This window comes from Centrocercus urophasianus, unplaced genomic scaffold, assembly GCF_019232065.1.
Source record: "Centrocercus urophasianus isolate 14NV4802_14NV808 unplaced genomic scaffold, USGS_Curo_1.0 seq_16, whole genome shotgun sequence".
Lineage (NCBI taxonomy): Eukaryota > Metazoa > Chordata > Aves > Galliformes > Phasianidae > Centrocercus > Centrocercus urophasianus.
In genome coordinates, this window is record NW_024884711.1 from 1,165,024 (window position 1) to 1,189,910 (window position 24,887).

General features: G+C 36.3%; 1 protein-coding gene across 1 annotated transcript in view; it reads left to right on the forward strand.

The window, feature by feature from the left end:
- BBS9 (Bardet-Biedl syndrome 9) overlaps nt 1-24,887 on the forward strand; it is a 271,708-nt gene that overhangs the window by 23,744 nt on the left and 223,077 nt on the right. The window contains exons 6-9 of the mRNA XM_042817230.1: nt 3,690-3,864; nt 7,602-7,686; nt 9,174-9,357; nt 10,203-10,332. Of these exons, the coding sequence (XP_042673164.1) occupies nt 3,690-3,864; nt 7,602-7,686; nt 9,174-9,357; nt 10,203-10,332 (574 nt within the window). The remainder of the gene's footprint in view (nt 1-3,689; nt 3,865-7,601; nt 7,687-9,173; nt 9,358-10,202; nt 10,333-24,887) is intronic.

Here is a 24,887-nt window from a genome sequence, read left to right on the forward strand (position 1 = left end):
TCACCAGAAAAAATCTTGATTATTAGAGTACTTCATGTTTAAAAAGGAATGTGGGGTTTTCTGATGTTGAGTGAAAGTCTTTCTTATGCTTTAATATATAAATTAATCTGTTGAAAATATGCTTACTACCTTGTTAAGGCAAGATTGAAGTGTTTGATACTGGCAGCTAGCCAAATATGAGGGCTGCTCTGAAAGTAATGCCTCCTATTTTATTATGTTGTCCCACGACATGAGGTTGGATGTTGGTGGTATGGCAGTAGATGTTGAACCTTCCCACCAACGTTCTGTTCAACTTTATTGCCATGTGGCAGATAGCAGCAGATGGGCACTCTGATATGGACGTGTATATGAAGCAAAGATATGGGATTGATTTCTTCCAGGCAGATTAAATGGCATCCATAGGTATTCACTGATGCTTGCTGAATGATTATGGGAATCAAATGGTGGATGTGATTACAGTGAGGCAGTGAGTGGTGCTTTTCAGCAGTGGTGACAGCGATGTGAAAGACAAGCCATGTTTGAGATGGCCCTGCATAGCTGTCACACCACAAAATGAAGAGACTCTCAATCAACTCATCCATGCAAATTGGCAGATTGCCACCAAGGAACTGTGTATGGAGCTGAATATCAGCTTCAGCATGTTGGAAACAGCAGTGGCAATGTTGGAATATCACACAATTTGCTCCGTGTGGATCCCACAAATGCTCGCAGAGGAACAGAAGGGAACACTATTTAAGGCTGTCAGGACCAACTGAACTAACACAAGGCAGAAGGTGGCAGTTTCCTGGGTTGCAGCTTTATTAATGGTGATAGTGGTGTCACTGCTACAAGCTAGAGACAAAACTGCAGTCCATGGAGTAGCAATACACAAATTTCCCCTTGAAAAACAAGTTCAAGATGCAGCTCTGAGCAGGTGAAGAAATATGCACTGTAGTTTGGGATAGGAAAGGTGATTTTTCTGAATTGCCTGGAACCTGAACAAACCACCTCTAGGTGCTACATTGTGATACTGTGTAAGCTGAAGGCTCAAACTTTCAGAGTCAGGCCATAGAAGAAGACAACCTTTCTCTTGCAACACTATATCCTGTCCACGCTTCTCTCCATTTGTCAGAATTCTTTCCCCATCAGAATCTAAGTAAGGATTAGTTACTTAATTAGTTACTTAAGATTAATACAGTTAGTATTAGCTTGAGAAAGTAAGATTTTGTTTGAGGAATTTCATAATTACCAGCCCTTCTAGAGCTGTTACCCATGAAAGGAAGCTGAACTGGGAATTACCTATCCTGTTTACCATATCGTGACTTCTCTGAGAACAACGTGTTATAAACCACATACCAATTAATTTGTTTAATTAACTAATTATCTATTCAAAGTTTCTTGTAGCCGCTTTCATCTTTGCTCCTTAACTAAAGTACAATATGGAAATTAAAGGAAATGAAAACAATTTATTAGACAGAATAGAGTAGACAAAGTAAGAAGTCACAGCAAAAAAAAAAAAAAAAACCAAACCAAAAAAGCAGGCCACCTGATCATACTTGCAACATGTGTGCAGTGATGGTGGTAGGTGGATCGTTGGGCTACATGAAGTCTTTTCCAGCCTCGATTATTCTATGATAATGCCAGATCCAACTCCAGTTTGAGACTGTGGAGCACATTGCTGATGTTGCTCGTACTGTACTATCACATACATTGTATAGTCCAGATTTTGCACCTCCTAAATTCTGGACTGTGTGGGCAACGGCGTGGCCATAGCAACTGTGAAACACTGGGTCACTCCTCTGGCGCAGACTTTTATAAGCATGGTGATCAGTCTCCTGTTCATCACTGGCAGAATTGCATACCTGTTGGTGTTGTCTAGGTTGAAAAACAGTTTTTTGTGTTGAGAATTTGCTTTATCAAATAGTGTTATTGTGCTCTTTGTATCTGTTGTAGTTTCCATGGAAATAAATAGGAGGCATTACTTTTGGAGCTATATGTATACACACACGCATATGCACGAATTGTTTTCAAGCAGACAATACCAACAATACTCTTGAATAAGAGTGCCTCTAAAGTTTTCAGAAAAGGCATGTGTAGAACATAAGGTAAGAAACAGGCATTCAGCACAAGCCTTCCTGATACTACGTTCTTGATACTTTTTTTGTTTTTGCTCTTCTGTTTTTAAATCTTGATGGGAAGGATTGAAATATTTTCACAAGTGAATAATTGAATTTAGTCTCTGTCAGGTGAACAAAATGAATTACATTTTCAAATGTCTTTTCTTGCTCCTGGTTGGCATTTGCAACAGTCTTGATAGAAGACGACTGAACTGCATGCAGAATTTGGAAAAACGAATGGAGGAATTTGATTTTTAGATTATGGGAAAATCTGAAGCAGTGTGGTGGGGAGGTATGGAGGGTAGAGAGGGCGAGTGGGGAAGACCCTTGTTACTCTGAATTAAATCCTGTCTGCTTTGGTCACAAGAACGATGCACTGCTGACCTATTACACTATTTATTTTCAAGTACTTAGTTTCTATGAGGAATCGCAGTAGAGATGAACAGTACTTTCCCCTGTATTTTACACTTAGTGCTTTTTCAAGTATTAAATGTGATCTTGACCTTTATGCTACCTTCGCTACGTAAGTGTAAGAAAGAGTTTTTGTTTTGTTTCTGTTTCAGTTCATCTTCTTGTGTTGGAAAACAGTCTTAAAGTATTGGGGATGGACTTTGAGTGATCAAAGAATTTTTTTCAAGTTCTCCATTTATATATTAGAGCTCTATTATATACTAGATATGGTGGAGTATTTTAATGCAGATAAATTTATGTTGAATAACATTATTTTGTGTTATGTTTGCCAGATTGGGGCTTTTCTTTGAATTCAGGAAAGATATTTCCATTAATGGTTCCAAGCTATTAATCTTATTGGTATGGCTTTCTCTTCAAATACATGGAAAACATTGTTTGCTTGGATTACTGCATTGACATATGAAATGCAAAACTCATAATCGGCCTCTGACCTCAGAATGTGTCAAAATGAAGCTTTGTATTTAGCTTGGTGTTTTAGAGACATATCAAGTCATGTCTTCAGGCTATAAAATGAGGGCTTGAAGTCATTTACTCCGAGCTGACTTTTTCTGCTCTTAATATTGTTTGCAACAAATGGAGTGAATCTGTTTATTTCTTCATTCCTTGAAGACAGAAAATATGAATGCAGGCTGTGGAAAACATTGCCATAGTACTATTTTTAACAGCAACATATATTTGTAGGAATTCTTGTTATGTTGTTTAACTACTCTTGAAAGACTAGAATAGGTTATTTAGTTTTAATTCGTGGTTGTTATGACTGTTTGTGATGTATAGAGGCCTTTTCTTTTTTTCCCCCTGGGAGTATTGAAACATTTCTTGAAACTACAATTGTAGTAGTTAGAATGTCAGGAATTGTGCTTTAAAATGTTCTTAATATATTCTGAATGACATCCAAAACACCTAATTATCTAGATTTATTTTTTTATACTAAGTTTGTTCTTTATAGTAAGCAAGAAGTAAGTTAAAGTTGGAATATTTAGTATTAGTAAACGTGAATTGAAATTAGTCCTACTTCTATTAGTGTAAGTACAACTTTGCATTCTGCAATTGTTAAAAGTTCAATTGTCTAGTTAATGTTGTTTTGTTTCCTTTATACATCTTCCCTTTGCTCTTCTTTCTTAGGTCGAGATTTGATATGTATACAGTCCATGGATGGGATGCTAATGTTATTTGAACAGGAAAGCTATGCTTTTGGCCGTTTTTTACCTGGTTTCCTTCTGCCTGGTCCCTTGGCTTACAGCTCTCGGACAGACTCTTTCATTACAGTGTCTTCCTCTCGACAGGTTGAGAGTTACAAGTAAGTGCTCATATTCAGTAGTTATGGCATATTTTGGTGCTGTTATTTAATATGTGAACAAAAATAACCACATGTGATTTTTTAATTATCTTTGCTGAAAAAAGCAAACTGTGTTTCCTGTGTAATTTATAGTCACATTAATTCTGTAATTATTTGAGTTTGTTGTATTATTGAAGACTCATCACACAGTCCTGCAAGTGCTAGACTTTTTCTTTCTTCGGTTCTGTCTAATTTTTCCATTCCGTTTTGTCTGTACTGTACTGCTAAAGCAAGATGATGGTTCTTCCAAACACCTTTTTTTTTTTTTTTTTCAGTGAAATGTTTTGTTTTGCTGCAAATATTTGCTAATCTCATTAATCTGTTCAGTTTTTAGAAGAGATTCGCGGTGACACTTTGAACATGAGGTCTTCTTAAGGCAATAAGGGCTGGTGGGGAGAATTGGAGTTCACCTGTCAGTAGAGTCTTGATAACCTCATGGAGCTCTAGATTGAGGGATAGGTGCCAAATACTTCACGTAAATGTCGGAATTGCAGATGAGGGCTAAATGCTCAGCAGGGAATGCTTTCAGAGTTCCTTAAAGGAAGTGTGATGAGAGGAGGCCCATCTTAAGTACATGTTCACAAACACTTACAGCCTGGGCAACAAAGAGAAGGAGCTAGAAGTCATGTACAGATGCAGAGCTATGATGTTACTGCATTTAGAGCAGGGCCTGCTTTGCCTCATCTTTTCTCCATTAGAGCTGATAAGGTCTGCTCTTAGGCCGTCTGAATTTTTATGGCTAACAATAAATGCAGGGTGGTGAGTGGTGGTGGAGAATTACCAACTACAAGATGGATGAAAATGTGACAGAACTGTCAGACTTCCAGAGTAGCCGTCGATTCAGACTAACAGCCTTAGATGAATGATGTTCCTCAGGAGACGATACTGGAGCCAATATTTCTTTAACACCCTCATCAAAGACCTCAAATATAAGAATAAATGTCCTGAAATGCAAGGATGATGCCAAACTGCAAAAAGGGATTTAAAAAAAAAGAAAGAAAAAGAAAATAGAGGGTTAGGGCAGAAGCTATATTGCTTGTCTCGTTCTGAACTAAATCTGGTAAGCTGTTTACTATCAACTCCACTACTGTTAGTAAATATTTGAATGTGTCTTGAAAGACAGATTGGTTCTACATATTTTAAGACTGCAAACAAATGATACTGTGAAATTTAGGAGCTTGCAGATAATGCTCCTTCTGTACAGATATTGTAGCCTGGTTATTTTGATTAACAATACTAATCAGTTATTACTATTTATTGTCTTCCTACCACCAGCATTTTCACATGAATACAGTGCACATTTCTGTACTATGAAGACACATTTTCTCTATGTAGCTTTTGAAGAATATTTTTTTATGTTAAAATAAGACACTAGCTGCCTTCTTGATCATAACTGAAAAATAACAGTTCTGCCTTTTCAACATGTGTCCATATTATGGCAAATGGTGTCTCATTCTTTACTCATGAAGGTAATAAATGGACGATGCTTTATTCTTAAAATTCTATTTGTAGCCTCACTGTTGCTTGAACACACAAGAAATTAGTATCCCACATTGAATCCTGGGATATAGCATTTGTGCAAGTCTCCCTGTGGACTTTGTGGCACTGTTCACCACCTTCTGAACCTTTCAGTTCAAGTAGTTTTGAGTCTACCTCATTGTTGACTTATGTAGCTTGTACATCAACTTATATATGAAGTTATTTTAGAGTACGGCATCAAAAGTGCAACTGCAACTTTGTTTTTTAGACTTATGTAACCTTCTCAGTCTCTGGTAAATATTTTGAGTTTGCTTTACTTCTGGGAATGTCTTCTACTGCTAATTCTGGTAACTATTCTCTGCAGTTAAGCAGTAGAGAACTTGGGAAGCACTCAAAACACTGAACTACATAGGAAGCACTGAAAACACTGGTTGTTGCCTTCCTAAAATGTCTTTCAACATCTCTTCCCTCAATGTTATGAAGAGATTGCGTTACTTGATCTCCGCTTCTTTTTCTGTGAAGCTGCATTAATTTCACCTTCACAGGTGTTTTTTTGCTTTCTGGTTTTAGGTACACTAAAACACTTCACTGAGCAACAGATGCTACTGAAAATTTCAGAGTGGAACAAAAACGTTACTATGCATCCACCTTAGATATCTCTGTGAAATAATGTTGAAATAAATACAGGAAAAAAAATCTTCTTTATTTTGTGAAATAGTTTGAATGCAGTTGTCATAAATCTTTTTCCTGAGCTTAAGTTATTTTGCTTCCAGTAGTGGGAGAGGCCAAGTGTAATGCCCCATCTTTGTTACCCATCATGGCCATTTTCTTTCTTTCGCTTTTTATTTTCACACTGACTGCAATTATCATTATTCATAGGCTGCACTGGGACTTGTGTTGACTACAACATAATGTAGAGCACTTAAGGAACCATTCTAGTATTTTGTGTAGAAGGGAATTATTTGTGAAGTGTAACTTCCTGGAAATATATGGAAGCATTGTATTTTTGAATTTCATTTTCTACCTGAAATAAAAATGGCGTTTTTTGACTTTTATCAGAAGGGCTCATGGTGTGAAAGGGTAAAGGTGTGCTGAAGTAAGTATATAAAAATGCAAATGCCACTTCTTAATTACTATTTACAAATTACATCTTAAGAATCTAATCCAGGTAATGTTAATCTAACGTGATACTTATTGTCATATATTATTCTACTTTATCACCTGCATTTCTCAAGCAATACCGCCTTTGATTTATTCTGCTAAAACTTAATAAGACATTTTTGTAGATATTGCACGAACACATTACAGACACTCTGTTAACAATTTGGGAGAGGGTGGATGGACTGCAAATAAAGGTACTTTTCAAATATGATGGAGAGGGCTCTGCAACCGTACCAGTCAGCTCTCTTCAGAACCCTGGGATGCAAGTTGTCCCGCCATTTGTACACATGCAGCTTCATGAGGTGGTCCCACATTTGTTCTTCTCATACAGTGAAGGGCATTTTGCTTTCCCAACCCCTCTTAGAGATTCAGGAATGTGAGTTTCATGGTTTTGAGAAGCCTGGCTGTCAGTGAAGGCTGAAACAAAGAACTCTTTGAGTACTGCAGCCTTCTCCACGTCTGTCAGGTTTCCCTTCCCATTTATCAGAAGCGGTGTACTCTCTTTGGCCTGTCTCTTCTGACCAATGTTCAATCTGTAGAGTCCCTTGTTATTTTTCACGTCTCTCATCAAGTCCAGTTCTAACTGTGCTTTGGCTTTCCTGATCCCATCTCTGTGTGTCCGGACAGTGTCTCTGAATACAGTAGTTTATTTTAAAATTTATTGGGGGAATTAAAAAAAAATTTTTTAATTGCTATTTTAACTTCACAAATTGAAAAGATGCTGATTTCTTGCATCTGTCTCTTTTGCAAGGTATTTCCATCCTTTAGTATAGTTAGCTGTTGAATTACATTAACATCAGAGAAAACCTGAGTAGAATCCTTCTTCTAAATTCTGCCTTACGCATAGTTTTTATTCTGCAACAGTGTTTATTCTAACATCTTTGCTGATTATGGCTGTGCTGTGGTAGGCTTTCTGACAATGTTTTTTAGGTTCTGCTTTTGCTATGTATACTCAAAATATGAATAATTGTATTTTATTTTTACTTAATGTAAAGGTTTTAACTACAGAGACATTGTATTTTGTTGTATTACTTTTTTTTTTGAACTTCCTATAATAGATACCAAGTGCTGGCATTTGCAACCGACGCTGATGGAAGACAAGAAACAGTACAACAGAAACTTAGTTCTGGAAAGAAACTTGTGGTAAATGCTGTTTATTTTACATAACCTATATGGTAGCTGGTATGCATTCAAAAAAGACCAGTGCTAAGTAATGAATGGAAACATTATCTGGTGATGAAGAATCCTATCCAGTTGCTTTTAAAAGGCAGCAGAAAGTCTCCTGTACGTTTCTATTAGGATTTTGTTGAGCCCTAGTTGTTTCAAGTTGGGCCTTAATACTTACTGCTGTTCTCAGAAAAACAATAACAACAGAAAAAGCACTAAAACTGTACACTGCAAATAGCTGTTTCTCAGGGCAGTCTTTGCCTTTCTAGCGCAGAATCTGATCTGTGGTAATTCTAGACTGTATTTCTGACTCTACTTGGAGCGTCCTTTGTACTTTAATAGAAAACTCAGCACTGAAAAATATGTTTCTATAAATAGTCAGTATCCTGGTCTCTTCTTTCCAAAACCTGTTAAGTCAGTGATCTTCAGGAGAGCCTTGTGGCTAATAAACTGTTTAATAATCAACCTCCTGTTGCTGAGAGGAATAGAATTTGAGGCTCTGCTCCTTTTTAGAACTGCTTGTCCACTCACTATACTATGCAAAATGCTGATTTAGCTTATTTCAGGTATGACAACAAAATATAGGCAGAACTTTTTCCTTACATTGGGTAGTAGTAGAATGTTTTCGTGTTAAGTCAACCAGAATCCTATACTTTGAATTAGGAGAAGGCATTATTTTTTTAATAAGAAATTTAGAAGTTTCCTCAAACATACTGTAAATAAAATGATTTTTTAAATATGAATTGAGAAGCATACATTGAAGCAAAGGTAATATTTTCTTTCAAGGTGACACTTCCAGTTTTGTATATGAGGTATGCCATTATGTTTACTAACACATTCTGTTCTTAAGCAAAAAGATTGATGCTGTTAATTTAGGAAGTGATGACATTTGAATGGCTTTTGATTTCAGAAATTCTGAATTTATTTAACCAGCATGGCAGTGTCAAAAGCAATTTTTGCACATGCGTGTTAAAGTTTTTTCAAAGGAGCTGAAATAAACTAATGAAAGCTATTGATAAGCAGTAATATTGCTTAAACATGTACGGATGTAGGTAAGGAAGGGTTTTGAAATAGTCCTTTATTATATCAGTGCATGAAGTTGGAAAAGTAAATATGTTTTCATCTGCAGAACCATTCTTCAGATTGAAGGGCGTACGTTATTGTGTGCAAGTATCTATGTGGGCTTAAATTTTGTCTGTGATTCCAATTATATATCAGTAGAATAAGTTCTCACTTTTTCTCCCTAACACTACCCTAAGGATGTGTACTGTGGCAGATTTAAATGATTTTATTACTCTGTTTTTGGAGAATTTTAGACCTTGATTTTTCTTTTTCACTTATGCTACTGGTACCTTTATAGCTGGATTAATTCTGAGCTTTCTCTGTGTATTTTTGAGTTTTTCTTAAATTTGCAGTTGTCAGCTGATCTCAAGTGTGTACTTTCTTCTTTTTTTCTTTCAAAGGTGGATTGGGTTCTCAACATTGGAGAACAAGCACTGGATATATGCATTGTCTCCTTTAATCAGGCAGTTTCTTCTGTTTTTGTACTTGGTGAGAGAAACCTCTTCTGCCTGAAGGATAATGGACAAATTCGCTTCATGAAAAAGCTTGATTACAGTCCAAGTTGCTTCATTCCTTATTGTTCAGGTTTGTAAAATTCAACTTGAAACTTTTAGGTTTGTTACTTCCGTAGCCTCTTTTTTTTTTTATACCACTGATGGTATATTCTTTTAAATATGCTATTGATTATAGAAAAGCTACAAAATAATAGCTGCATTCTTCTTAGATTTATTTTCCAATATTGTTAATCTGAAATACCATGACTTTTGGAATCTAAATAGCTTATTTTCTCATCATCGAATATGATGTGTTTTTGGTGTTTCAGTAAATTTGCCCAGGCTACCAAATCACCAAACGTGGAAGAATGAGAGATTAGTGTTGGAAAACCTTCTGTTATTCAAAGAAAGCTTTTCAGACGTTAATATAGAGTAGGTTAACATGTTCTTAAGACTTGTAAGTTTTGTAGAAGATCTAAATTGCTTCTTGATTGCTTTCTGATTTCCGTTATAAATGAAACGTTTAAGTGTATGAATCTTTAATCAGTATTCGCAGTTCAGTGCATTAATGAAGAATGTAATTAACTGATATTATTTAAACGTGTGTTTGTCATACCTATCCTGGCATGCCAACATGATAATTATGAGTCTTTATTATTCATATCTTACGTTATAAAACACATCTGGCTAGAACCTTGAAAAGTTTTGGCATGTGTGTTGTATGATTGGAATTGATATTTGTAATTAATTACATACACCCTGGGTTATTGTCAGTGTAACTTTCATAATTTTTAACGCTTTAAAATTCTACAAATGGTTTTAAAACAAGTGATGTCTTAAAAGGAAATAAATGAATAAATAGTTTGGTAATGAATAAAGAAGGTAATGGCTTATGATAATAGCTTTCACTTTTAAATTGTTTTTATATTTCTACAGTGAAAGAAGGAACAATAAACACTCTAGTCGGAAACCATAGTAAAATGCTGTATGTTTATCAAGATATTACACTGAAGTGGGCCACTCAGCTTCCCCATGTTCCTGTATCAGTAAAAGTAGCCAATTTACAGTAAGTTACTTATTGAATTACTTTTCCAGATTCATTTTTAGTAGTGAAATTTGCCTGTAGATCTTAATAGGTGATTCTGAGGTATGTAACAAAGAAGGCAACTTCTAAAATGAAAATTCAAAATGTTTGTTGTGTGAAATATTAATTTTGTAGTGGACCTACTAGAATTTCTGTACTGTGCTTCAGACTTCGATTTTCGTGAGTAAAAGTGGAAATTGATCTGTCATACTTCTAATGAAGTAGTTTCTTCTTTGAAAGAATGAAAAATTAAGCTTTGCTATCTGGTAAGATCCTTCCCTGAGACAGAATAATAAGGATGCTCACTGAAAATCTGTTGTTCATTAAACATTTAAGATCATATGAATTCCAGACATGGTTTGTTGGAACACATTGTTCAGCTCCAACATTAAACTATGGAAGTTAGTTTAAGAAACTGGTTAAAATGCTCAGAATTGTACTGCAATGAACCAAAATTTTTTGTGAAATGTGCTTACGATGGACAGGACAGGGACAAACCTGTCAGATGCAGGAAGAAATACTGAGAAATGATGACAGTGCTTATTACTTGTGCCAACTTTGTCACTGAAATGAGAAGCAAACTACAGAAAAGTTCTGCCTGTGCTTTTATGATCCAGCTTATGACTACATGGTGGTGAATGTACTAGAGCCACAGATGGTACTGGCTTCCTATTGTTTGTGATGATCAGGAAATGCCGTGTCCTTTTGGGGTACATTTCTTCTGATGTCAAGCTTATGGCTGTCATGACAACATGCTTTGGTTTGTTGAATACTTACTTGATTACTAGTTTTCTGTTTTATCACAAAGTCTCATAATAAATGGGAGTGTAATATCTGTCTTATATAGGGTAGAAAATTGTGAGGGATGTTTGTGTTTTTGACTTGGTGCTTAAGGTTATTAAATTATTTTTAAATAATTTATGATTTAAAATTTTAATTTTTTTGAAGACTTCCTGAAGAGATCTTTGCTGGTTTTCATCCAACAGGTCTTAAATTAAGACTAACAAATCGCATCTGTGATCTAATCAGTATAAAACAAAAAAAAAAATTGCAGGGTGTTACAGTATAGCTTTTGTACTTTGGAAGAAATAGTGTCAGCAGAAAAAATGGAGAAAGACATTGCACTTCAACAGCACATTGTACTATCCCTGGTATATAGAATTATTTACATATTATTCAAATACATGTGGAGGTCCCTTCCAACCCCTACGACTTCTGACTAAGAAGTTTTAGGGACGTGGTTTAGTGGGCATAGTGAGGATGGGTTGATGGTTGGACTAGGTTATTTCAGTGGTCTTTTCCATGCCTAATGATTCTGTGGTTGTGTAATTCTAAGTTCATGCAGATTCTACTTGTTCTGCTTAATATTTAACACTCAGTAGTTTGGTCTTGTTGAGAATTCTGAGAGCCTGCTATTTTATCCTAGATTGTTTTGTTAGTTACAGGCCCAAAATTTCCATACACCTATTTATTATTGTTGTTGTTGTTGTTCCTGTGGAGGGTATAGACTGCAGCCTAGTCATACAAATCTCTTTTTATGCAGATAATGATAAATGAAGGATTGTGTATCTGTCTGTGAGACCCCATGGGCTGTATGGCAGAAGTACAAGGCATATGAGTTTCAATGCTATGCTTACAGCTTTCTGTTTGAACATATGCACTTGCTTGAAGTATGAACTATGCTTGTATTTCATACTGATATTTAAACTACAGATAAGCTAAACAGCAAGAGAACTGCCGTAAAGCTTCCAGAGATAATAATTTGGTTTAAACAAAGGTTATGCTTAAAAAAAAAAAAGCAATATTAAAGAGAACTCTCATTTTATGTCAGTCAGTACGGTAATTTTCCAATACTTACTCCACTCAAGAGAGGCCGCAGTCTCAGCTGGAGCCTCTGGGCACTACTGTAGCATAAATGATATTAAGTCTCTTAATAACCATAGAGTTGTTAATCCTACACTGCTGAGAGATGGAAGCGCCTTTAAAATGACCTTTGTAAATGAATTATTTTCACATTCTTTCTGCTTTTATTGCAATACTTGCTAAGTAAATGGAGCATTCTGAAAGCAGTTGTCTTTACAGATCATGCATGTTCATCCGCTTATTGTGTGTGGCTCTGGCTTGTTGGATAAGGAAAGCAGTATTAGAAGATATTTTATGTAAATTCCCTTGGGGCAAGGTTAGTGTGATTGCTTCTGTAGTGGCAGCCATGTGCTTTATTCTGTAATCTTGATAGTTTGCCTCTAAGACCAGCCCTTCACATACTTTAGAGTATTCCAAGTAAGCAAGTTTGGTTTTATTGTGTACCCCTCCTTATTTTTCTTTTTCCTGTTACAGTAATGCAAAGTGCAGTATTTCCCTATTGCAGTAGCAGTATGTAAATAATGGTAATAACAGACTACAGCCTTTGGGATTAAATTCCAGGACAAACTGCTTTATTTCTACCTTTCCGCTTTCAGAAGCATACAGGGAAAAAGTGGAATCGAAGTGATTACTAATAACATTTTTGCTGAGGTATGTGTGTAATCTAAAGATGATGTATTTTTGAAGCTGTTGAACTAGACATTCTTCTATTGTAAAAACCTGAGTGTTATCTGCTGAAGAATTGAAGATGGAGACTTCCTGGAATAACTCTTAATCAGAATGGAACAACAAGGCCAAAAATTGAGGTTTTATCTTGCTCTATGTTGTACCTGAAGATCTCTATAGATATGGTCACTCAAGTGGAATTTTGTTAGATGACTTTTTTTTTTTTTTTTTTTTAAAGTTGGGGGAATCCTGCATGCTTGACACTGCCTGGATTGCTTCAGTTGTAACCACTCACACTGAAAATTTGGATTAATTTATACTGCCTAGGGCTTTGTCTCAGTGCAAATTCGTCTTTCCAATGGTAAGCCTGCTTGGAAGGTTTCATGCACCCTGTGTTTTTCTTGAAGCTATGGCTATTTAAAAGTATTCTCACTGAGGCTGAAGCTCTTTGGAAAAATGGTCTGGCTGTCCTGCCTGAGTTAATTTACAAGTGACAAACAAAGGAAACCCCCCAAAACAATGCAAGACACAAAACAGAAGCAAGCAAACCACGCTCTTCTGGAGGGTTTGAGGAGAAACTGTCCATATGCTACAGTTAAACAAGGAAATCACGTGAATTGCAAGAATTGCCATTCCACTCTCATTTTCAGTGTTGAAATAGTAACTGTGAGTGCCAGCATTTGCTTGGTATCCACTGTGGTTGCACAAATATCTCCTTTGCAGTGACTTCAACTCATATTCCCTTTCTTTTATGCTTTCATTTCCCTTTCTTTGTTTCACTGGAGCTGCCTGTTTTCCAAGACCTTCGATGCACCTGAAGATCTCTCTTACTGAAGAAATTTCATTAGCAATCTCTCTCTGTTTTTAGATTTGATTTAGTCACTTTTTGATGCTTCCTAAGCCAAATCACATTTCCCTCTCACAGTCTCCCTTACTTCAGGTAGTCATTTGGGGGGCAGGTCTACAGGAATGTGCTTCTGACAAAGCTGTTTAAAGTTCCTGTCAGCTCAAATGCCTCTTATGAAGGTCATTTTCTTGCTTCTATCAGGGAGTAGAGCCTTGTAAAGTCAAGTGTCTTAATCATACCTGTGCCAGAAAGGTGGGTCATGTTATTTCAGATGATTCAGACAAACTTTTTGAGGAAGTAGCAGAAAGTAACTTTTTAAGGGCTTATTAGAGGTCGTATTTGTTCTTCTGTGCCTGAATTATCCTGCCTCCGTATGCTTGACCATAAAAGGTCCTTGGAGTGGATTAAAATGCTTAGACCATCCACTTTTCTATTTATTTGACACTAATTCACTTGGCAGAGCTGATCCTAAGAATACCATGTTTTAATGGCGGATTGATTTTACTAAGCACTATGCTGACCTGGACGACCTGAAACTGGAACATTGTGTTAAGGTGCGTTCAGTCTGAAGCAAAATAGTTGCTAGCCTCAGGGATGTTTCCATCACCAACGTCTGAATTGCCACTGTGGGTTCAGTTAAAACCACATAGATAGAGCATTACAGCTTGGATATGATCTGGGGAAAGGGATTTCTGTTTTGATCACTTCCAAGCTAGAAATCTGTTTGTGCAGTAGGAAAGCACGAGGACTCCAAATATGGGGCTTTGTTTTTTGGTTCTGATTTTTTATTTTAATTTTTTTTCTGTTGGCTAGTCTTGGTTTTGATTGTATTATTCATCCTTCACATTTAATCTGGTGAGCCTGTGAATGCTGAAATGTGGCCCAATTTTTTTTCTTTTCAATTGAAATAGACTTAGTGAAACATATGTATATTCATATTTTTCTTTTTTCTTTTCTTTTTTCCCAAGAAGGCATTGCTTGTTGCTCCTATTTTACATTTTCTATGCTATCCATCCAGAAATGAAGCCTAGTAGTACCTTTAAGGTGGGGGAAAAAAAGAGTTGGTTTGATGTGGAATTTATTTACAGACATCCAGTTTTAACAGAAAACCAGTCATCTCTCAGGGTTTAGGAAATGTATTTCAGGAAAGGTCACGTTTTCCCTCTCTAATCTATTTGGACTCTCCTCTAGGCACCAGTTTATCAGTGAAATTTGTAATTAAATGAGGGATAATTTTACATTCAGATTCATTAGAATTTGATTAGAAATGCCCCAAGGAAAAAACGTTAGCCTCGCCTTTCCTGCTTGTCTGTAGGTTATTGAATGATTTGCATATATGATGCCTCTTGTTGTTAGGAGCTTAATTTAATCTGGAGATTATATAATGGGAATGAACTTTATCTTTTGTGAGCTTTTATACGTACTGTGTCTGTGAGCAAAAAGGCTACATTTCATGGAAGAAAGATTGTTGTAGGAAATAACCCACAAAAAGGTATGTGTGCCTTGCAAAATATTCCTTTTATTATGAGGGGTTGACAGGTATGGACAAGTTGGTGAAAGTTACTGCAGTACTTGCTTTTACTTTCATTTATTTGATAGATGTGTATCATTTTACGTGGTTATGGAACAGTTTTGCGAAGGGGAAATAAAAAGTGTATAAAGCAGTCTGGAAAAGCATTGTTTAGTTTTGTATTTCCTTTTTAGTCCAGAAATAATTTAGCATCTTTGAAGAATAAGAATCCCTGAGCTTCTTAAAAATATTACATTTCCAGAAACCAACTTTTTAAGCTCGGGTTAAGCTTGTAAACATACTTTCAAGATTTGAGGTGGGGGGAAAATTCCTAAATTAAAGCAAAAGTAACTGTTGAAAAGCCAGGAAGTAAAAATAGACTTCACATGTTCAGGAGGCAAGCAGGGTTTCTTAGTAAGCTTTATCCACACTTTAACTCATTATAAATTTCAATTCTGCTCGTGTTTATACTCAGGAGTGACCCTGTAAAATATGAGAGGTTTCTGTGTTTTCACCACTATTTCTGTATTGCTCATTCTGCAGTCAAAAATTCTCTGCTGAGTGCTAGCACTGTAACTGACTGTGGCATTTGAAATTTACTTAAGTCTTATTTTTTTTTTTTAATTGCTATTACTTTTTCATGTGTGAGCACTGCAGGCTTGACTACATACCTCTTAGGCTTGAACTGCTAACAGTATTGTGAATGACCAGCCCATTAATACTGTATCACTTAGTTATGTACTTGTCAGCTAGCTGCTTCTTGGTGTTTTTGTTTTGACTTATACTGTAACATTTTTTTTTTTAATTGTGCTTTCTACTCAATTAGAGACTTCATTGAAGTAATAAATTTAAGGTTGTGTTGCACAGGCTTGGATGCAGGAAATACTGCAGCTGAATACTGAAGCACCTCAAAGCTGTTGACTGAAGATACTGTAGTAGTCTTGGTCTGTTACTATTTGAGAAAAAATAAAGAAATTCATTATATATAAATTTTCTAATGTTGTTCTGTTAGAAGTCCTCACTGCCCTTGTGCCTCTTAGGTGATCCTTACAAGACTGTAGGAGATATTGACTGTTTCTGTGTCTTTAGCCTCTCACGTATTAATTTTGAGGAAGACATAATGATTTACACAAAAAAATGTTTCCACCAATGCTTGTAGAAATAATACTAAAAAAAAAGAGTCAGACTGTTTGACTGATGTAGATGATGAGAATAATTTTTGGGGTGTGTTCTTGCTTGTTTCAATTTTTGTTTTGTTCTATGTGGTGCTGAAAGTGGTTACTACACTTTTGTGTCTCTTGAAAAATTCCTATTTGTTACAGTTATGTAAATGCACTACAAGGGAATATTTTACAATGTTTTTGAAATATTTTGAAATATAAAATCTAATTTTGGAGATACTAACTACAAATTTACTGAAACAGTCTTGTTATGGGTGAACTCATAAATTTACGCCTAGTTGCCTCCTTTGTTTGAACTGTCAATGTCATTTCTCCTGGATTTGACCATTTTAGGATCTTATGAATAGCAAATGAGCGTCTGCAAAAATTTTTATGATGCTGGAACCCTGGATTCAAAACAATGTTTGAGAAAAGATGTAGTGATTTTTGTGGTTTTTACTGTGTGTTCCACTACTTTATTCCTGTCCAGTCTTTCCCTTTAGTCTGCAGCTTAATGGGAGGCTAGTACTGCTCTGATGGTGAGAAGTGATGACTCTGATGGCCAGGAGGTACTGTCCCTACACTACTTCTAGACTTTATGCCTAGTGATAAGTGCTTCTGGGCTCCAGAGTGTATTACAGGCACTTAGAGGTTTGTGTTTTGAAAGGGGGCATTAAGCTGAAGAATACACTTATTGCATTTAAAAACCCCAAATGCAGACATTTAAGAACTTTACAGCTATTTCATGTATCCATGAAGAAAGTCACTTTTTTTTTTTGCCCTCTAGAAAAGAGCTTTATCTAATAGTCCTCTTGGATTTTCTAGTTTATTAGTATTTCGTAATATTAGAATGACTAATAGGAAATACATAGTTTGCATGCTTGTTTGTCTAATGACTTACAAAGTCATGGTTCTCTGGAGACTGTTGCTCACTGGTTTTCACAGAACCAAGACTTCTCTTCCATGTATGAGTAATAACTTCAGCTTGACATGGTTAATGTGCATCTAACTTCATGGCACTTTGAAGAAGTGTCAGATAAACTTTCTGATTCAACAACCTATCTCTGTAAAGAAGAGTGCTTGAACCTAGTGCTTCAGTTCTTCATTGTTTTTGTTGACTTCCCAGATTTGAAATCGCATGTAGCCCAACAGGTTCATCAGTTTAATTAAAGACATAAATCCAAGGATGGGAATTCAGAATCCTGGTATATAACCATTGCTTGAAAATGGGCTTATTTCTGTGATGTTTTGGCTTACAGTATTTTTTTAAAAGAAAATTTAAATCTGCAGTCAATCTCCAAGGGAGTGTCTATCAGTCTGGTTGAAATATGAGCTTGGAACTAAAACTTATTCTCTGTCACAGAATCGTAGTACATTGGATGGTTAGGCGAATGAATGCACTTGATGAACCTGCACTTTCCAAACAGTGGAAAGGCAAAAGAAACTGGATTTAACTGGAAAAAATATGAAGAAATACTATATTTGACTAAAGAATATGAGATGCAAAAAGGCTATCTTCTATGGGGAAATAGTGGGTGGAGTCCAAGTAAAACCCTCTCACTGAATTTTTTTTAGCTATCCAGATGCTAGAAAATACTTTGTTCTTCACTCCAGCCCATCTGTTATTCCTTATTATAACTCACATCACCGCAGCTACCACAACTGTTAAAGAATCACCATATAAAAATGGCAGAACTTGCATATAAAAACAGCAAAACTTAGCACTTATTACATGGTTTTATGGAAGGAAAACTGCAGGAATCAAACTTTATAGTTTGTTGAAAGATTTTTCCTTTTTCTGTGTAGTAGTACTGTAATAGAAGCAATGCCAGTTATGACGCACAGTATGAACTGTTTGGTTATATGGGCATATATATATATAAAAATTTTTATTTGAGTGTTCTGTAAGAATAAGTTGCTTGATCTGAGAAGTTAAATGCAGAAACTTCTACAATCTTACTTAAACATAATTGCATTTTAAGGATATGTTTTTAGGAAAAAGGGAAATGATTGCATCTGGTTTTCATCGCTGAATTTCCACTGCCATTGTCGAGAGATAGCTGTACAAAATATTGCAGTTTTTAAAGGTCTTTCTAAGAGAAAATTTTAATGTGCCTAGTTTATGCAACCACAAAATGTGGATGTGACTGCTTTTCCTGTACCTTAGCAGGATTCTGATCCTGCAAAAACCATAGCTGTGCTGTGTACCTTGTCCAGAATATACTCTGATTCATGACTGAGATTTTCTAGCAAGTTAAATTTCCAAGTAGTATACACTGTATGATATTAAACACGTGCCCACGTTGCCAATTCTCCTAATTTTGTTGCATGTCACTTACTTGCTTTTTCAGAAAGCCTAGTTTTTATGGCCATGTGGTTTTGTAAGGGTTTTGGCTTTCTTTAGAATAACAGGTAAAATATTCCTACCTTCATAGTTCTAGAAAAAGCATTAAAAGTGGAAACTCTAACTATTCAAGAACAAGACAAATTACTCCCACTTCTAATATTTAATATAAAATACTTGCTATTAAACAACTACTGTGTGGGGTGTGTTTTGTTTTTTTTTCTTTTGATTTCTCTGTGCTTGTTCATGCAGTGATAGAGTGCAGATGTAACTCTCAGATCCTGAACTCAGTGTTGGAGTTGGGTGTTGAGCAATAGGCTGGAGCTAATGGATGTACTGTGACACGTGTTCTGCCGATGGAAGTGCTGGACTTGTTTGACTAACAGTCATTATGAAGAGCCTGTTGATTTTGAAAGTCTTGAATATTATGCTGTTAAAAGGAATGACTTTCTTTTTCTTTTTTCCATACTAGGAGTAGCAGGTGGGAAGCATATGCTGATCTACGGAGGTGACAGCCAGCTAGCAGTGCAGAGTGCCAGAGTTCCTTCTAAAGAGCAATGGTGCTCTTTACAAGACAGGGTCATGGGGTAGTGATAAATGCTGTAACAAGTAATTGTATATGGACTTTTTTGGGTCTGAAATAATGGTGAATTTTGAATTTTTCACACTCATCAGTGTAAAACTATGTGAGGGCTGAGGAGAAAGAGATGGAATTTAATTTCTGGATTGCTTTCTTTTGAAGTTATGTAATTATTCAGTCTTTTCAGAGTAAATATTCTGGGGTAAAGATACTTCTTTCCTATGCTTCTGTTCCTTATATACTCTAAAACTCACAAAGGCTGTAATGGTAGGGCATATTTGAAACCAGCGGGTGGAGTTCAGATGCTAGTGAATTCCTTTGGTCCAAAAAGAGCGATTTGCTCTGGCCCTGAGGCAACAGCATCAGAAAGAGAGCTGGATCTGATTGAGGGTACAGAATTAAAGGGGCACAAAAAGTAAAAGCAGGAGCAGACTTCTTTTCAGACTTGATTAACTGAGTAGCTGTGATAGATTGGTGTGTCCAAAATGATTGTATGGCTAGGAGGCAGTTGGTAGTGCTTTGCATCATGATGAGTTACTATACCAGTGTAAAGCAGTGATCACTAAACTGTGTATTTATTTGTAAGGTGTGTGTATCTTTCTTTGTTTTGAGCTCATGCCTCATACAGGCTGTGACTGAAAGAAACCTCACAAATGTTTTATTGAGGTGTAGTTTTACAGTGCCTAATGTTACATGTCCATAGCTGATTATCTTCCATAACCCGAGATCTGTCATCATGGTTATTCCTATTAGCCTCCTTGTAGTCTGGTCATAGGTAGCTGTCTGATTTTCCTCGTGTGCTGTCTAATATTAAAGAGCTGATGAAGGAAACAGCTAAGGCTAAGCTTTTACTGAAACCATAAACTCAGTAGTGTAGATTTTGTCAGTACAGCCTCTGGCATCTTAGAATCTCTTACGTGTTCTTTGAAGCAGTAGTGCTACTCCAGCTTGCCTGCAGTGAAAGAAACTCCATTCACTACTCTGAACTGGGAAAAGTGAAGGGTTAGATGAAGAATAAACCTGTGAGGCTCACAGGCCCTGTGTTCACTGTGTTGGAGCTGCCACCTTTTGGTGCACACTTTGGCGAGCCTTTGGGAGCTACAGGTCAGACAGCTGCAGTTCAGTCTGCTGGTGAGGGAAGCTGGCCTTGAGACAGTTTTCAGACTGAAGGAGGTGCAAATGGGAAAACAGCAACAGTTTTGGACCTAGATCTTAAACTGTGTGAAGCCTGGGGGAATTTGTTGGGTGTCAATTTAGATAATGCTGCTAAATTTCGTAGGTATTGAACTGTGAGTAATAATTTGAAACAACGTGTAGATCCTTCTTGTAACTTTTCATATATTGTACTTCAGACTCTCTACATTTTTGCCTAAAACAGGATTTTGTATTTTTAAAGTCTTGCAGCATCACTTTGAAAATCTTGTTTTTATTCTGCTTTGAGGTGATTCAGTTTAGTTCTGTATTGTAGTAGCCAGCTGTGGAACCATTACTCCTCTTCAAATACTGATTTGATTTGTTTTAAGCAAAAAAGACATGAAGTTCGTTAATGTTAGAAAAGTTTTATTTCCCATGTGTACGATTTGTAGCATGATCTTGTATTGCATATCTAGCTGGGCAGTATCTGTATGGTGTGTTCTATGCTGTAAGGAATCATAGGACCACATAATATACTGAGTTGGAAGAGACCCTTATGAATCATCGAGTCCAACTCCTGGCTCCACACAGGACCACCCAAAACAGCCCATATTCATGTGAGCATTGTCCAGATGCCTCTTGAACTCTGTCAAGTTCAGTGCCATTGACCACTGCTCTGAGGAGCCTGTTCCATAAGGGGGGAGATGATGATGTGGATGGTGTGCATGGAAGTCCGTGACTGCGTGTCATGCATATTGTTGCATACAGTGAGCCCTTGCATTTAAATTGCCGGGCTATTACACTAACCCTGTTAAATGAATAACTCTGTAGTTCATCCGATGTGACACAGCAGCTTTTAGGACTCCTGCATGAGAGGCAGAGCCACTTGTCTTGTCCGTGCCAGCCTCGTGGCAGCGCACCATGCTGACCCGCAGGTGGCAGTAGCGATTTGGCAGAAAAGATCCCGATCCAAACTGGTGAGAAGTGCTGTTTTCTTTTTTTTTCTTTCTTTCTTTTTTCTTTTCTTTCTTTCTTTTTTTTCTTTTTCTCATTTGGTCATTAGACAGCTTTTTTAGCCTTGTAGGCGAAGAATCCCTTGCAAAGGCAGAACTGCACTAGCTCAAGAAGTGCCTCAACTTGCCTTCCAGGTTTGCTGCTGTGCTGTATGGTGTCACCATGTAAAGGTGACACCTAGAGTTGTGTGGCTAGTAAAAATATCCTCGCTCTCAAATACAGGGTGAAGGAGTGCTGTCTAAGAGATGGGATCTGAGAATTCCATAGGCATTCAAAATTCAAGTTTTTTATTCTGTTCCAACTGTCAGAGCTTGTAAGAGCAGAAGGTTTTGACCTGTTAGCTTAGTTGTAACTTTTTTTTTAAACTTTTTTTTTTTTTTTGCAAGAATTGTGGTAAAATCAGTTTTCATTTTCCACTTCTACTTACCTGCTTTTTTCTAAGATCAACAACGCAAAATTATGACATAAATTGAGTGGAAAAACAGTGCTTTTGTATGGAAGAATAGCACAAATCATTTGCTACTTAATTGTGTTTAATAGAACGCATATGATCAAATAACAATAATTCAATCTTATAATTACATTATGTTTTTGAATGGCCTCTTCAGAATGTCACATGCATACAAGTATTACTTTTGTGATGTCAAACCAAGTGGAGATTTTTAAAGAGGTAAGGATTTTCGAAGTTACACAAGGAAGATCAAGAGGTACGCAGTCAAAGATCAGCGGTAGCAGTCAGTAAATTGCATCAGTGATACTTCAAACATTCAGCTGAGGGCCTGATGTCTGAGTATGTGTCCAGTGACAGAGAAGGCTTTTGACCTTTACTCAAATAATTTCATGTTAAGAAAGTTCTTAATTTGTTACAACTAGTCTGGTCTCCTCTCAGCATTTAATCAACTACTTCACACACTTACAGACAAAGTGGTCTCAAAATCATAGAGAGGCTCAGGATAATTTTTCCAAAAGCACTAAACAAAGAAGTGCAATTGTAGTTTTGCTATTGCATACAATAAATTACTTTAGAGGATGATAAAGAGAGAATTGCATTTAAAATGCTTGAGCAAAGTTCAGGAACTATTTTCATGGTTCAGTGGTTTATAAATAATACATTATCAACAAAGTTGCACTGCAGAGCATTTTGTTTTCTGTAATTATTGTTATGAGTAATATCAGTGATACAGATGGCTCCTGAAATTGAGGTAGAAATTTTAATTGCCGTTACAGATTTAATTTAATTTAAATTAATTTAATTTAAATATAAATACTGTAAGTAGCCAGACTTTGTATGTAGCTTAGCTTGTCCTCCAAGTAGAACTTTGGAGAAGTTGAATCTGTAATTCTAAGGCAATTGTTTGAGTGATCAATTTTGGTATTATATAATCGGAAGCATGCAAAGCATTTTAATTTCTTTAAGAGTTGTTGTCAGCAATTTGTTTAGTAAGAGAAGAACTACAGAAAACACATGCCATTCTTATTACCCAGAATCCAATAAAGATAGTTTCTTTTTCAAATCATTACCATATGTGAGTAGGAGTTGCTTTGTACTGTAAAGTTATTTTAGATACCAGAATAATTTGTTTCATAGTTTGAGTTCCTCACTGTTAAAAATGTCCCCTTAGATTTGCTATTACTTTGACTATTGTGTGATATATAGTTTAAAAAAAAAAGAAAAAAGAAAAAAGAAAGAAAAAAAGAAAAAAGTTTATAATAAAAGAAATTTAACAAGTAATTGAAATTCCAGATAAAGTGTAGAATGTGCCAAATAAATAATGGCATTTGCAGGCATATTGCATGAGTGCAGTAGCTGTGGGGAAACTACTATAAAACTGTTAAATACACTCCCCCTTCCCTTGCCATCTTTAAGCACTGTTATAAAGCCTTGAGAAAATAAAGCAATCTTGACTGGCTGACAAATGTTCCAGCAGAGAAATTAATGTATTATAAATCATATGTTACAACTGGTTAGCCATATTTCTCTTACTGTTTCTATTGATGCACAAAATTCATGAAGAACACTAACAAGGAATGATTTGTGAAAAATGTTTCTTAGAATATTTGTATGTCTTGTATTGAACAATCTCTTTTTAGGACCCATCAGAACAGTAATTGAAGCTAAGGAAAATAAGAATTTTTAATGCTGCTTTTTTAATACAGTGATTTTGTCCCTGAGCTAGTGCAAAGTTAAAGGGCACCATGGCTAACAGGAAAGTTGGTCAGAGTGTTTATTTTAGGATGGAGTTTTTGAATGTGCATTCTGTAATAGCTTCTTTTTGCTGCCATAAACTTCAAGTCATTAAGGAAAAATTGATTTGTACAGGAAAATCACCAAATTGATTTGAGCTGGTTGTATTTGATAGATTGATTATTTGCGGATGACTGCCAATTAAAAAGATACATAGGAAGGACTGTATTTACCAACTGTTTTTGAATATGTTATGTTTTGCTGGTATATCATCAGAGATGTATTCCTAACAATGTAGCTGTACTGCTTCATTCCCTTTATTCACATTTAGATGTCCTCACAGAGCTTTCCTTCTTCCTTAATGGATTTAGAGCCTCAGCAAATGCATTTTAAAATTTTGTTGTCGTGTTCAGGTGTCAGAGTTCTTTCTTCACTTACGACTGAGCTCATACTGAACTATTTGAGTAATTATGGCCACAATTTTAGGCACAATTTGTTGTAACTAAATAACAAATTATGAAATAGTGTATTTTGTAGCTTGGAAACTTGAGCTACCCTCATCTTCTTCTACAGTACTCCTTCTTAAAGATTTCTCTGCGCCAGGGTCAATATGGCAAAGTTCTTTGCAGATGCTTGGCAGGCATTAGTCGAAATCTGATGTATTAGGTGTCATTTGCATACTGTACCTTACAAAGACTGAGATAGGACCCAAGTGTTTACAATAGCCTGTCTCCTTGCACTGTCTGTATGAAGAGCTCAGGGTTAGCCCAGTGTGTTTGTTCCATGTGCTGTGACAGGATCCTGAAGATGTAGCCCAGGTATACATTGTACAGAGCCTTTTGGGCATAAGAAGACTAGGATGAACAGAGCCCTATCTGATCAGCTCTGCTCATACATCCAGCAACAGACTCACTCTTGAGCAAGGAAGCCAACTACAGTGTGCAGCAAATATTCAAGCAACCAGAGAGACCAGGACTGATACTTAGTTCCACATCCTCTCACTCTGGATAGAGAATTTTCAGTTTGTCAGAAATAATTTTGCAAACTCCCAAGACTCCAAGTCGCAAATGGGCCACCACACTGGCATGACAGCTGCTAGCACAGGTATTAGGTATGTCAGTTAAAAAATCAATATTGTCTTCTAATTTTTTTTTTTCCTTAATCTGTTTGTAAGGATAGACTTTGAATCCTCTGCCTTATGGTGCTCACAAAGACAGGCTTCTGTTACCGTTTG